The 13,935-nt window shown below is 46.1% G+C and overlaps 1 protein-coding gene across 2 annotated transcripts in view; it reads right to left on the minus strand.

The window, feature by feature from the left end:
• Positions 1 to 13,935, minus strand: part of TAFA5 (TAFA chemokine like family member 5) — a 582,115-nt gene that overhangs the window by 219,277 nt on the left and 348,903 nt on the right. For both annotated transcript variants that reach the window (XM_036761827.1, XM_036761828.1), the window contains exon 2: positions 4,475 to 4,624. In XM_036761827.1, coding sequence (XP_036617722.1) covers positions 4,475 to 4,624 — 150 coding nt within the window. The remainder of the gene's footprint in view (positions 1 to 4,474; positions 4,625 to 13,935) is intronic.

A 13,935-nucleotide genomic window follows, 5' to 3' on the forward strand; every position in this document is an offset into this window, starting at 1 on the left:
TCCCTTTTCCTCCCTCCCTTTGCCCTTCCCTCCTTCCTTTCCTCCCTTCTTCCTTTCCTCTCTCCTTCATTCCCTCCCTATTTCCCTCTCTCCCTTCTTTTTTAGAACTATGATGGGTAGTATTTATAATAGTGGTCACAGTTTCAGTAGAAATAACAGTACCTTTCAGAACACTGGTGGCAGCAGCAGTAGTAGTAGTGAGACTGGCCGTAGGAACAATACCGCTGCTCCCTAGTGTAGCCTGGCAGTGGCTGGCTTAGCAATAACAATAATCATAACAGGCCTGTAACATTTTGAACCCCAAGGTCAGGGCTCAATGTTTCAGGCCCTTAAGACTCAAACAATGACCGAGGGGAGCTCACAGTCCACTGTGGGCACAGGAGATGCACATGGGCACAGATGAACATAAAAGCCGACAAATGAGGTAAGGGCTCAAAGAGAGGGCCACCACAGTTCTGGGAATTCCGGGAACGGTGAGATCAGCTGGAGTGTTAGAGAAGGTACCCATGGATCTGATCCATGGAGGATAAATGGGATTTTGACAGGCAGGCATTCAGGAGAGGAGGAGGCACACCAGGGCCAGGTAGTAGTGCATGTAAAAGCCTTTGACCCAGGTGCCCCAGGGCTCCTGACTGCAGTAATTACACTATATGAGGCAGAAGGGCTCAGCAATCACAAACCTGAGTCAGCATGAATGTTCTCTCCGGAGGCAGTTCATTAGGCCCTAAAGTACTGAGCGCTCATTTCTCCACATGATTTCTAGAGCGCAGAGCCTGTCAGGGCCTCTCTGGGCCTTGAATAACAGAGATTTGAAGGGCTCTGAGAATCACAGAGTCCCCAAGCACGAAGAGACCTCAGGGGACCTCCATGGATCCCCCTTTCAGTCAGCAGTTGACCACTGACCCTCTATTTAGAGATGCCCCCACTGAAATATGTAACCCTAGCCCACAATGGTCTTGTTTTGATTTTGTTGAGAGCCATGTGAGACAGTAGGCAAAGAGCTAACTTCACAATCAGGAAGAACTGGGGTTAAGTCCCAATCCTAGCTGTGTGACCCTAGCCCACTGTCTAATACTCCAAGTTTCAAAGAAGATGCCAACTTGCATTGGTAGATGGATTTCCTCATGGGGCAAGATCCACTCTACAATCCTCTCAGCTTTGAGAATCTGTGGGGAGTGGCACAAGTGCCCTGGAACAAGGCAAAGTTGAAGACTTCTGGAACGGGTGCTCACATTTGGCAGCCATGCTTTCTTCTAGCTACCCCATCTTCATCCTCATCCTCATTCCTGCCCCTTCACAGGCAGTAGAATGGGTGTTCCTTGAAGGAAGGGGCTGCCTGGCTTCTATCTTTGTGTCCCCAGTGCCTAGTATAGAGCCTGGCCCAACAGCAGTTGCTTAATAAATGCTTGTTGAGTGTGTTACTGACAACACCCAGCTGTTGTATGCCAGAGAATAAGTCAGAGAGTTTGCTAAGAGTTTACTTACTCCTTCGGTTTTCTGCCTCTCTCTTTACTCCATCAATAGCCAGTAATTCCGGGAGCCCCAACTGTTATCCATTCTCAGGCTCAAGAAAAGGCCAATTGCCCATAAAGCATCCTCTTCCAAGAAGGGCTTTTTTCCCCTTAATAGAAGGAGCCATATGATGTATAACCCTCCTCTTAACTGCCTGGCAAATCTTTATCTCCTTAATGAAATCCACTAGTCGGGAGCTTTAATCCCAATGCCCAGAGAGCCAACAGCAAATCTCCTATTTTAAATCACAGAGATGAGGGCTCTCTGATTCTCTCCTCTGTCAACAACCAAGGGAAAAAAAAAGTTTGGTGCAGCCTCGCTCATTTCCAATCAAGACCACTTACGGCTGCTCACTGTTCTGTTCTCTCTGATCTGATGGGCCCTGAAGATAAGGCTGAGGTTTCAATGGTCCAGTCCTTAAGCTGTTCTATTTTCTTAAAGGTCAGGGAGGAAGGGGTTCACTGGAGATGAATACCGCGAACTGTGTCTGGGTAATTGAGTGACTCGGCTGACATCCATCAGGAGCCATGGGGATGAAATACAAATGCTGAATTTTGGAGACTTTGAGAGGCGAAGGGGATGGGATGAAAGAGACGCTGCTACTGTGTGTGTACACAGAAAGGCTGAGGCTCCACAGAAGTAAGAGCTGCTAGAGTGGCTACACTGCCAAGGTGAGGATTCGGGGGGAGATGAATGCTAATTCTGGCCCAGGGCTCTCTGGTGGGATGGGGATGGGGGAGAGGGACAGTGAGAACAGACTACATGCTGTCTGATGTGTGATAGCTTTTCTGACTTCCCAAACTGCTCATGCCATGGATCCCACTGTATTTATTCACTTTATACCCCTTTTTCATAATCTTTTATATGTACCGATTAGAATGTCAACTTCCTAGGAGTAGGTATTGTTTCATTCTTTGTACTGCTATCCCAGCCTAGTATTGGGAACATCACCAAGGAATGTCATTCTGGGACAGCCATTCCACCTGCCTTCCTCCCCAGTTCCTAAGCAGCCCTACCTACATAGCAACCCCATGCCTACCCTGGAAGGCTGTTGGGTGTTCAGAGTCCAGGTATCTCTAGAAAAAGAGGGTTATAGTAAGAGAGGTTATGGGTAGGAGGTAAGCAGCTTCCCCTCTTGGAAATAATGGAGTAGAACTTCCTCTGAGGGTCCGCTGAAAGACCCAAGGACACTTAGCCCAGAGAAGAGAATATTTGGGGTGGGGGGAGGTGTTGTAGCGGTAGTTTTAAAGTATCTGATGAGCTGCCACAAGAAATACCAAGTAGACCATCTTTGCTTTGTCTTAGAGGGGAGTATTATGAATAGGGTGGCTACAGAAAGGCAGACAGAGGTTTGATATTATGGAAAAACTTCCCAGGAGTGAGAGTTGCTTCAAAGTAGAAGCTTCCTACAGAACTCATGGGTTGCCACTCACTTGAAATACTCTGTATGATCCTTTTTGGATGATTTTCTAAAGAGGATGCTTACCTAGCTATATTATGGGTTCTTAATTTGGGAGTCCACGAACATACATAATTTAACTATATTTTGCATGTAAATACATATTCCTAATTGTATTTTAACATATTACTTACATCATCTTATGGTTTTTATGACTTGGGGCCAGGGCCCATAGGCTTTGCCAGACTTCCAGAGGGGCCAATGATACACTGTGAGCTACTTTTCAGACTACATGGCCTCAGGAGCCATTTTCAAAACAAGATTCAGAGGTTCTGCGTGTGATTTTTATCAAATCTTGAGCTATAATCCCCACCCTAATACACAAGTCCCAAGGGACTTGTGTTCATGTTCATGTGTTCAAACCCTTATATGGATAAACAATGTGAAAACTGCATTTCTACTATGAGTCACAATGATTCCCACACCAACCCAAGGGACGTTGCTGCCCACGGCATATCTAAATGCATGTATTGATAAATAACGCAAAAATTTGGGATTCTATGATGAATTTCAACCCCTGCTCTGCCCCCCCCAACACACACACTCTTTATCTACATGTAAGGTTACTGTAAATTTTGTCCTTTTATAGCTAAAGAACTTGATGGTTGATAGAATGATGGACAGCTTTGGAGCTAGCATTCTTAATTCTCTGTTTTAAGGCAAGGCATAATTCATTTTTCAAAGAATCACCCCTTATATCTCCCTACAAATGAACCTTCCATTCTTATTCCCAGTAAAGCAAGAAGAAAAACATAGCAAATCCATCTATGCCAGAACTTCCATGGTCTCTACCAGGGGCACTTGTGGATCATCAGAGGTTAACCCACTGGGGCCATGCATGACATGGTATCCACTGGCTGAATGCAAGCATCCACATTGCACAATTATGAGTGGTGCATAGGAGTCCCTGTCCTCAGGGTGGGGGACCCCCATACTTCTAACTGTGAGCCACATCTCATAGCCATTCCAGAGGAAGATCATGTGACTGGTGTGAATGGCAGAGATCCATCTGCAACAACAATCCTCTCAGTGCCTTTTTTCCCCTTCCCAACAACATTCACTGTCACGCCGGAGAAGTCAGATCGGCCTCCAAGTAGCACTAAACCTTTGATTACATATTGCAGTGAGGGAATGTTTTGCTAAGAATAAAGCTCTCAGAAATCATTACTCCACCCCGTGTTGCCTTCGAGACATTTCTCGCAGTGGGTTTTCCTTTGCATTAGGGCAGTGCGTGACCAGATGATGGCATTTTAATTCCCACACCAATACCTGGCTGAAATACCAAGGCTGATGCTACAGAGAGCCAATTGATTCTTTTCTGGAAAGGGGATAGATGGATGATAGGAAAAATCTGGCCTGGGCCATTGTAATGCTTTGTTCAGCTACACTGGACTAAATCTCCTGGATCTATCCACTATCTGACCTTCACAATCATGGAGTGTTGAGACCATGCAGGAGCCCCTCCACTCATCCCAGAAACCTGGAACTGGGTTGGCCACTTACCGTCCACGCAGGCTGGCCGGGCTCTCGTCGTGCCAGCGATCTGTCCTCTTTTACAAGCACATCGAGCGGTCTGCCGTGCAATAGTCCTTCGGGGCTGGCTACTATCTCTGTCCAGAGTCACAATCTCACAGGTGCCAGCAGCCAACTGACCTGGGAAATGAGAACAGCAAAGGAAGTAGAGTTAGTGAATGAGACAGCTGGTGGGGATTCCCAGCATGGGCAGGTGAACATGCATACAGGAGCAATGATGGATGCCATCACCCGGAGGGGAAGGGATGTCTCATCATCATTCTTGGTGGTAAGCCCAGGAAAGCCATGGAAACCAGGAAATGGTTATTGCCTCATAAATGACAACAAGTTGGCACCAATCTGATGACCTTTCTAGTTTAGGTAGCTTTGTTTAAAGGACCAATCCTGTTAACCCACAACCAGTCTGGGATATTTCCATCTACAGCACTGCCATTTCCCCCGTAATGAACCAACCCTTGATGAAACTCACCCAGTCAGCTATGGAATGAAATAGCCCAAAGAGAAGAGGTAGAATGAAAGCAGCTTTTTCCCCAATGCCCAAACCTTGAAGCATTTATTGTAAAAAATAAAATACCATCTTGGGAAAGATTCAATTTATGGAACCAAGCATTATGCCCCCTCTCTGTGATTATAGGCCTGTTAATGACAACAACTTCCATACTATAAAATAGGAAAATAGGTCAAATCTTTCTTTTAAAGCTGTTAAAAGTGGCATTTTCCAAAGTATACAGTTAAGAAATCATGCAATTATCCTAGAGCCCCAGACAGCAGTAAAGAAATAATTCTGGATTAAAGCAGAGCTGTTACTAGTGAAATAGAAGGCAGTGTTCACCCACATCTCTGCCTGTTCCCTCTCTAGTGAGCCAGGCATCCCAGGCTCTCCTGCTCCCAGACAAAGGCTAGTGAGTCCAGGCTGGGCTAACATCCCTCAAAATGCATCGATTAAGCCACTGACAGTAGCAAGGCAACTGCTGGGCCCAGGAAGCATCCATTCTAGAAGAGGGGACTAGATGTGCATGCAGCATCCGGAAGTGTACAGAGAATAGATGCAAAAGCAATCCAAGGTCATTTGGGGAGGAAGGGGAAGAGAATGGGAAGCACCCTTTACCTAACTGCTCAGGAAGGCTCAGTAAGATTTGGGAGTCCAAAAATGGGGAGTTCGAGAACCTACTTAGCCTATTTGCCAAAATGACTGGAGGTAAGTTATTGCCCCATCTGGCCTCAGTTTCCTCCTCTATTAAAGGAGACTATTGAATCACATGGTTTCCAAGGTCCCTCACCATCTGCCAGTGGAGGTTCATGTTCATTTTTTGATGGCAAATAACCTTTTTTATTGGCTCTTCTGATCCATGAGCTTTGTTGTAAATCCTGGCAAAGAAACCCAGTAACTGAGAAATGCTGATTGGAGGGGAATTGATGAGAGCTGCCTGATGAAATTCATATGCCAATAAAACTTTCTTTTTAATTCAAAATGCTGCCTTTCTCTGTAGAGTGGAAAGAAGCCTAGGCTACTCATGGCAAAAACATTAAGCCCAACCAATAAATAAGGCACCTGTTTTCTACAGTAAGACAGGGCCAAGGCTACTCCCCTAAAGGGATAGGGGCTATCGCTCTCCTCAGCTCTATCTTCCCTTGACTTGCATCAGTAAGTAAAATTGATGAGGGGTGCCTTGGTAGGTAGTGAGCGCACTATCTCTGGAAGATATCACAAAGAAGAAGAATGACTACCTGCACTCCATGATCTTGAAGGTCTATTCCATCTCAGATTCCCCTACCTACTTAATTTTGTTCCCATTTCATAGAATAATGGGGAAATGATCTGAGCAAATATGTCAAGTTCATAGATCTCAAGCTGGAAGAGACCTCTGAGGACATCTAGTTCAACAAACTCATTAAATGGATGGGGAAACTGAGGCTTGGCTTTCCTAATTAAGAAAGAGTAAAGCATCGACTGGATTACACTCTCCTTTCAGGTTCAGAAATCCAGAGATGTGATAGGAGGGAATCTTATTTATGTGTTAGGTCATAAAATCTTTGAGGGCAAAAGCTGGGCTCTGTTTACCTTTGCGTGTCCAGGACCTGGCAAAGTGACCTGTATATAGAAGGTTCTCTGTAGCTGCTCTAGGTTGTGAATTTGACCAAGGAAAAGGCCAAAGGCCTCTTCTTCCCACGAAGAAAGCCAAAGACAAAAGATGGGCATTGACAATGCCATTAAGATGAAGTAACTAGTACTGTCCAATCCTACTTCTGTCAAGTCACTTGCCATCTGGATGACTCTGGGCTCAATTTACTATCCCATGAGGTTCAAATTAGTTTGAGGGATGTAACCTTTTGGGGGATGCCAATGAGGCCCTTCTCAGAATCATGTTTATGGATAGCTGGGTAGCACAGTGGGTAGAATACAAGATCGAAGTTCCAATCCAGCCTCAAAAACTAAGCTGGGTGACTCTGGTCATTTCACCTCTGTCTGCCTCAGGGTCCTCAACTGTAAAATGGAGATAAAAATAGCACCTACCTCCCACGGTTGTTGTGAGGACAAATGAGGTAAGAATTATGAAGTATTTGGCAAAGTAGCTGGCACACTGGAACCACTATAGAAATGGTAGCTATTACTAGGATGTTCTTTTTCACATATCTGCAGCAGCTAGGTGGCATCATGATGGAATCTGAGTTCTAATCCAGCCTCAGACCTTTACTATCTGGGACCTTGAGCAAGCCATTTAAACTTTGCCTACCTCAGTCTCTTCAACTCTAAAATGATGATTAATGATAGCACTAAGCAAGTTGCTTAACTCGTTCCCTTTAATTTCATAATCTGAAAAATGGGCATAATCAGAGCACTACCGCCCTGGATGGCTGTGAAGGTCAAAGGAGAAGACATATCTGTAAATCATTTAGCACGCTCCGAAGGATTAAAGCAGAGGGGCCGGCCACTCTGCAGCCCAACGCTCCCCAGCGTGCTCCATACCACATTCAAAATACACTTGGAAAACTTTTATGGAAATAATAAAACCACAGGGGAACAGAGATAACATGTTTTGTTCTAAGTTAATACACAGCCTCAACATGCAGCTGGGATGCATCCTTGTGTACGGGCTAATGGCCCCATTTCTATTTGAGTTTGAAGCTACTGAATCAGCTCAGTACACTGAACCCAGAAGCAGAGGACCTTGGCGCGAAACTCAGCTCCATTACTTCACACCTGGAAGACCTTGGACAAGTCACTAAACAGCCCTCCAGCTCAGTTTCCTCATCTGTTAAAAAAAAAGTTTTGCAAGATAGCGTCTGAGGTCTTTTCTGTCTTTATATCAAAGGAGCCCGTGCGTCAGTTATGGTTTCAAACCCTGCTCTGGAACTCACTCATGCTATTTCCTCAACTGCAAAATTAGGTGGCTGGACCAAGCAAGGAACTCGAACTTCTGTGTATGCATTTATAAGATTTGATCAGAGTGGATCCCATGGGGGCCCCTGCTCAGAGGAACCCTAGGTGATCGCCTCCCGACTTCCCCTTAATGCCCACAAGGACAGGAAAGCCTTCAGAGGCAGAGCCAATAATGAATCTAAGGTCAAGGACAAGGGGATAGGATGGCAAGCCCTGGGGCTTCAACCATCAGGGCTGACGGCACCACTTCTCGAGGTACCGCAAAGGCCAACTTGGCCTTTTTTAGATCAGGTTTGAGCCTCCTTGGGCCAGAACAAGAACCAAAGATGGCTCTGAGGCCAGCAATGGGAGGCCACTGATATGGAGGGAAGCGAAAAAGCATGAGAAACCAGGCTTAAGACAAAGCTGGATTTGAGAAAGGCTGAGATAACAGCAACCCAACAGAGGAGTTACAGCAGTTTCTAAAATTTTTGCTTGTTTGTTTGTTTTTAAATGTCATGGACCCATTTGGTGGTCTGGCGAAGCTTCTGGACCCCTTTTCAGAAAAAAAAATTGTTATATAAATGTATGAAACAAATCCATAGAATTACCAAGGAAATCAATTACACTGAAATTTAGTTATCAGAAAATCCCAGTGGATGCTCCATCAAATCTTTCCTGATTTCACCTTAGCTCCAATATGATGCTCCATTTCCAAAGCACATTGATCACAGTAAGCCAAGCCAGATACCAAGCACACCACCACTCCCCCACCCAAGTTTTAGCTGCAGTGCCTGCTAGCTCAAGGATCATCCACATAGCCTGAAAATCTGCTCCCATGTCGACAGATTTACACTTAAGCTTTCTTAAAGCTAACATTCACTGCTATGTAATGCTAGACACAACCAAGGAATGTCAAATGCATGCCACCTGAAGCCAACAACTAGTTGAGCTATCCATTTGAAGGTGGACATCATGATTCTGAACCTAGATTTCAAAGCAACATCAACAGCAGAATGCTGGGATTTCTCATGCCATTGCCCCTAAAACATACCCACATCCACACACCAATAATAAACAATGTGGAGTCAAAGGTCCTAGGTTTAAATCCCACCTCCACCAATTATGGTTCAGCCAAGTCACGTCAGCCAGATTACTTCTCTCTGGGTCTTCAGCTTCCTTACCTGTTTGTTAGACTAAACGATCTCATAGGCCTCCAGCAGCTCAAAGTCTTCTTTGAGTGGTTCATGCCCTTCCCCTCAAAAATACCCTCTAGTTTGAGTACAGTATTTGGGATGACTTCAAAATAGAAGAAATGCTAAAGGATCACAACACAATGAACTCTTGCAACCTGTTCCCATTTGATGGATGAGAAAACCAAGACTTAGACAGGGAAGTGACCGCCTAAGGGCAAATAGGGAACAGGTACCAGAGCTGGGATCTGAACCAGCCTTCTGATTCTCAATCCAGGGCTCTTTCCAGGCCAGAGCATTGCAAAGACACAATGTCACAGCCTTTGCCCCCAAGGCAGTTTAATTCAGAATGTTAAGGCCCAGATGAGCATACAAAGGTCTCTCCAAGACTTTGTCCTCAAGGAGAGCACAGTCTGATGTGGCCCAAACAAAGCAGCCAGTCTGGGGAAGAAGGCTTGGCTCTGTCCTCAAGTGACTTCCTCCCACCTTCAGCCCAGGTCTTCCCTTGTGCGTGGCACACCGAGGCCCAAGGTCCTATTTCAATGAAAAATGTCTCCTCTCAACTCGACATGAATGCCTAGCAACCCCAGCTCCTTTTCCTCAAAAACACTGAGAGGGAGGGAATTATATTGCCCAAAGCCTCCTCCTGAAGCTGCAGACACTTCTGATGAGGTGCAGAGGTGCCACTGCATCCAAAATTGAATGTGAGATATAACAATGCAAATCTGGCATCATTTTCTACTAAAATGTGATGGGTCAAAGGGTAGGAATTCAAGCATGAAACATGAGCAGATGGGCAGCATCCTGGTAGAGAGGGGGACCCTGGGGAAGGAGAGAGCATGCCAAGTCTTAACTACTCAATCAACAAGCATTTATTAAAGTCTACTGTGGATCAGTGCCTCAGTCTCCCCATATGTAAAGTAAAAGGGATGGGTAAAATGAGTTCTGAGATCCCTTCTATTTTGAGATCTATGGTACTATACCTCTTTGTAATACAAGGAAAATTAGGAACCCCTGAGAAACCCCTAGCTACTGACAAGCACCCTCAGAAAGAATGGACTCAGATATCTTTGGCATTTAGCAAATCCCCTGGGACTCCATGACTCCACCAAGGAATGTCAATAGATAGGACCATCCCACTGAAGGATAACCTGGCAGACCCTTTCTAGCAGATATCCCTGGGGCTCCATGACTCCACCAAGGAATGTAAATGAGATTATCCCACTAGTACGATAACCTGACTGAATATTTTGATCAGCCAGGACCTTTGTTCCCGTTCCCCCACCCTGTACCCCCACATATCCTATATAAGCCAAGCTGTCACCCCAACACGTGGCCATTGATTTGTGGTTGCAGTACCCCAATGGCCGCCGGCTAGTAAATTCCTCATTTAAAACTTATACTCTGTGGCGTGTCTCACTCACTTCTGGTACAACATCTTCCAGATCTGACACTCCAAGCCATCATCAGATGAATAGAGAAGAAACAGAGATAAGAGAACCAATGAATTATAAAACAAGGAAGACATAAGTATGGGTGACTGGCATGACAAAGACAGTTTGTAGATTCCAGGGTTCTGAAGAAGAGCACCAACAGTCTACTCCCCCAAAGAGCTGGTGCCTCTCCTGGAAAATTTACTTGCAGCTATGAGGATATATTTGGCACCACTCACATGTGCAGAAAACATTCAAAGAGTCAAAGATTTAGAGCTGTAAGGGGATCAGAGGCCATCTAACCCTTACCCCTGCATTTTGAAGGAAACTGAGGCCCAGGTAGGTTAAGTGATACCCTCGCAAAACAAATGTTAGCTCATGAAAGCACAGCTTGTCTATTTTTGTTTATGTATTCCCAGTGCCCTGGTCAGTGACTGTACACAGGAGGCACTTAATAAATGCTTACCGCTTGATTGCGTAGAATTAACTTCCTCCCGCTGTCTCACTTTTTTCAGCGGAGGGATGCCTAGGGCTCTCAGTGAGTATCAGGAACAGGTTCCTGCCATGGCCCCTAGCTTCCTGGGCAATGTGGGACTGTCTGCTGAGCAGAAGGGTCCAGAGTTCCTGAGGGTTGACTCTCATTCTCCCAAACCACCAAGGCGGTTACAAGAAATAATGATGAGGAGAGAAAGTTTGCCTGAAGCTTTCCAGCTGCAGGGATTTCGGTGGGCTGGGAGCTCCCCATGAGTTAGCAGTGAGACAGGGGAGCCAGTCACACTAACGCAATCCTAGGCTGGTGTCTTGGATGAGAGAGAGGCCAGCTCCCACAAGACCATTATGAGAACACTGCATTTACTTCAACATGTCCCTAGCTCCAGATGTCTCTAGACACCAAATGGGGCAAGCGGGCAAGGGTATTCTCTCCTTCTAAGGATCAGATGAAGAAATGAGTGCCAGGAATGAGAAGATAGCTTTTTTGTCATGAAAAAGGAAGGAAAGATTTGACTCTTTTCTGCCTAATTCTAGAGGCTGGAGCTAAGAGCAATCAGCAGAAGCCACACTAGCTAACTGAAAAAAAAAAAGCAGCGGGTTCTTACAACCCAGGGCTCTGGGTTCAAGCCTCCAGATACATGTGGAAACTTTGGGAAAGGCAGCATGGGTTAGTGATTTGCATGTTAGATTTGGATTCGGGGCTGGGGTGAGGGGGTGAATCCTGCTTCAGATATTAGACTGTCTTCGTGATATCAGGTGAGTGCCCTGTCCTCTCTAAGCCTTAGTTATCTTCATCAGCTCAAAAAGGACTTTGGCCGCAATGACCCCTGAGGTCCTTTCCTGCACTGAATAGATGTTCCCATAAAGTTGCAGAGACATTGGTTTCATTCCAATATAAGGAAGGCTTCCTAACCAAAAACGGAGTGGCAGTAGGAGCCCCCCTCATTGGCTGAAGTGGCCCAACTTGGGGATATTTAACAAAAGATGATTGACTTGGGAGGAAGCGGGCACACTTGAGTTCAGTGGCCCTAACATTAAGTCTATCATACAAGGAAGGCAGATCCCTAGTTGCTGGAGCCTGTGCCACTTGGTGGGAATGGGGGCGGGGGCTGTGGAGCAGAGGCACACAAAGACAGATCACTGTGGTGTCTGTCTCCTGGAAGCCAGTTCTCTTTGGACGTCTCCTCATAACCATGGAAGTGACTGGGGGATTTGAAAGGCTGCCAATGGAGAGGAAGAGCAAAAAGATCTGTGGAGCTGGAAAGCTTTGGGTCTGAAGCTCAATATGCACTGGCAAGGAGGCCCTGAGGGAAAATCAATGCAGTACTGGGCATGGACTCATGCAGATCTGGGTTCTAATCCAGTCTGAATCATTTACTAGCTGTAAAACCCTTTATATGCCACAAAATGTCAAATACATTTTCTATTATTTCCTCTGAGAAATATTCTCTTTAACCATGGACTGGTCAGTAGTGACTCCTGAAACTGTACACTAAGGCTTGGCGGAGGGAGTGAGAGAGGGTGGAAATCTTAGCATGTAACCAACATCCTAAAATGAATGATAACACTGACCACTTCCTACTCTTCCATTCCCATGTTATAAGGCCTTTCCCAATTCTGACATTCACTGTTCTAAGATCCCTCCCAGCTCTGACCTTCCCTGTTCTGAGGTGGTCTGACATTCGCTGCCCAGTAATTCCAGATGTGGGAGAAAGACAAGAAGGGGCTTCCTGACAAGTTCTAACTCCATGACTGGGTGGCCGGTTGGGACCACCTTGCCACCAAACATTGCAGCAACCCGACAGTGACAGCAGCCGACATGCAGAAAATTGTGCTCTCCCCTGCAGAGGCCAGGTCATCTGTCACTGCCGCCGGGGTGGCTTTGAAGAAAAGGAAAGACTCGGAGGACAAAATGGCACCATTAGAAATGATTGCTGCCTAATCATGGTCATGCACGCCAGCCTGTCAAGGAGTGACAAAGAGGTTGCCCTCACTCTTCCCACAGTCCCAGAGGAGGCCTGGGCCAGAGGCTTCTGGGTGCTGTGGAGTGTAGTGATTGGTGTGTGCGCATGTGGGTGGGTGTGTCTGGGGGGTGGATGGATGGAGTCAATGGAGCCCATTGGGTAACTACAAGTGCCAACTCTCCCATGTGCCCAGATTGGTGGTGTGGACAACAGACTCAAAGTCACTCAGAACTTCTGAGGGGCAGCACAATTGGCATCTGAGCATCAGGGAATGGGGTGGCAGCCTTTGGGGGCCAAGAATCCCTGAGAGAGTAGTGAACAATTCACAGAATTCTTAGAGTTGGTCAGGGCCTGGAATAAGAGGGAGAGTGCACTGTGATGGCCCTGAGCAGAACAGAGGAGGCTCTGAGGGATCCACCGACTGCTCAAACAACAGTTAGCATCTGTCTAATGAAGCCTGACATTTGTTATCTCATTAGATCCATACAAGCCCAGGCATCAGGTGCTACTACTCTGTGTCTTATAGATGAAGAAATGAAGGCAGACAGGCTAAGTGACTTGCCCAGGATCATACAGTTAGTAAGTGTCTGAGGCTGAATTTGAACTCAGGTCTTCCTAACTCCAGGCCCAGGGCTCTTGACCATGGCAGGGATCCATGACACAATTCAGTTCGGAATCCCTTGAAATCTAATGTCCCTCCCAACTCCAATATTTTCTAACTCAGCGAAACCCACTATAGGAAAAGCAGTGAGGAACTTAAGCATGCCCAAGCACAACAGAAAACGTGATGAAGAGATTGCAAACCATGCTTTGTGTGGATGAGTTAAAGAACATGGGGACAGCTCCTGATGGGACCAGTGAAACTCAGTGGGCCTGTGCCAGCTATCTGAAGAAATGTCTGATGGGCCCATGAGGGTTAGGGATGACACTTGTTTCATCTGGTGCTAGAGGCAAGAACTGGGACTAATGAACAGAAGCTACAGAGAGT

Source organism: Trichosurus vulpecula, chromosome 5 (genome assembly GCF_011100635.1).
Source record: "Trichosurus vulpecula isolate mTriVul1 chromosome 5, mTriVul1.pri, whole genome shotgun sequence".
NCBI classification, from domain to species: Eukaryota; Metazoa; Chordata; class Mammalia; order Diprotodontia; family Phalangeridae; genus Trichosurus; species Trichosurus vulpecula.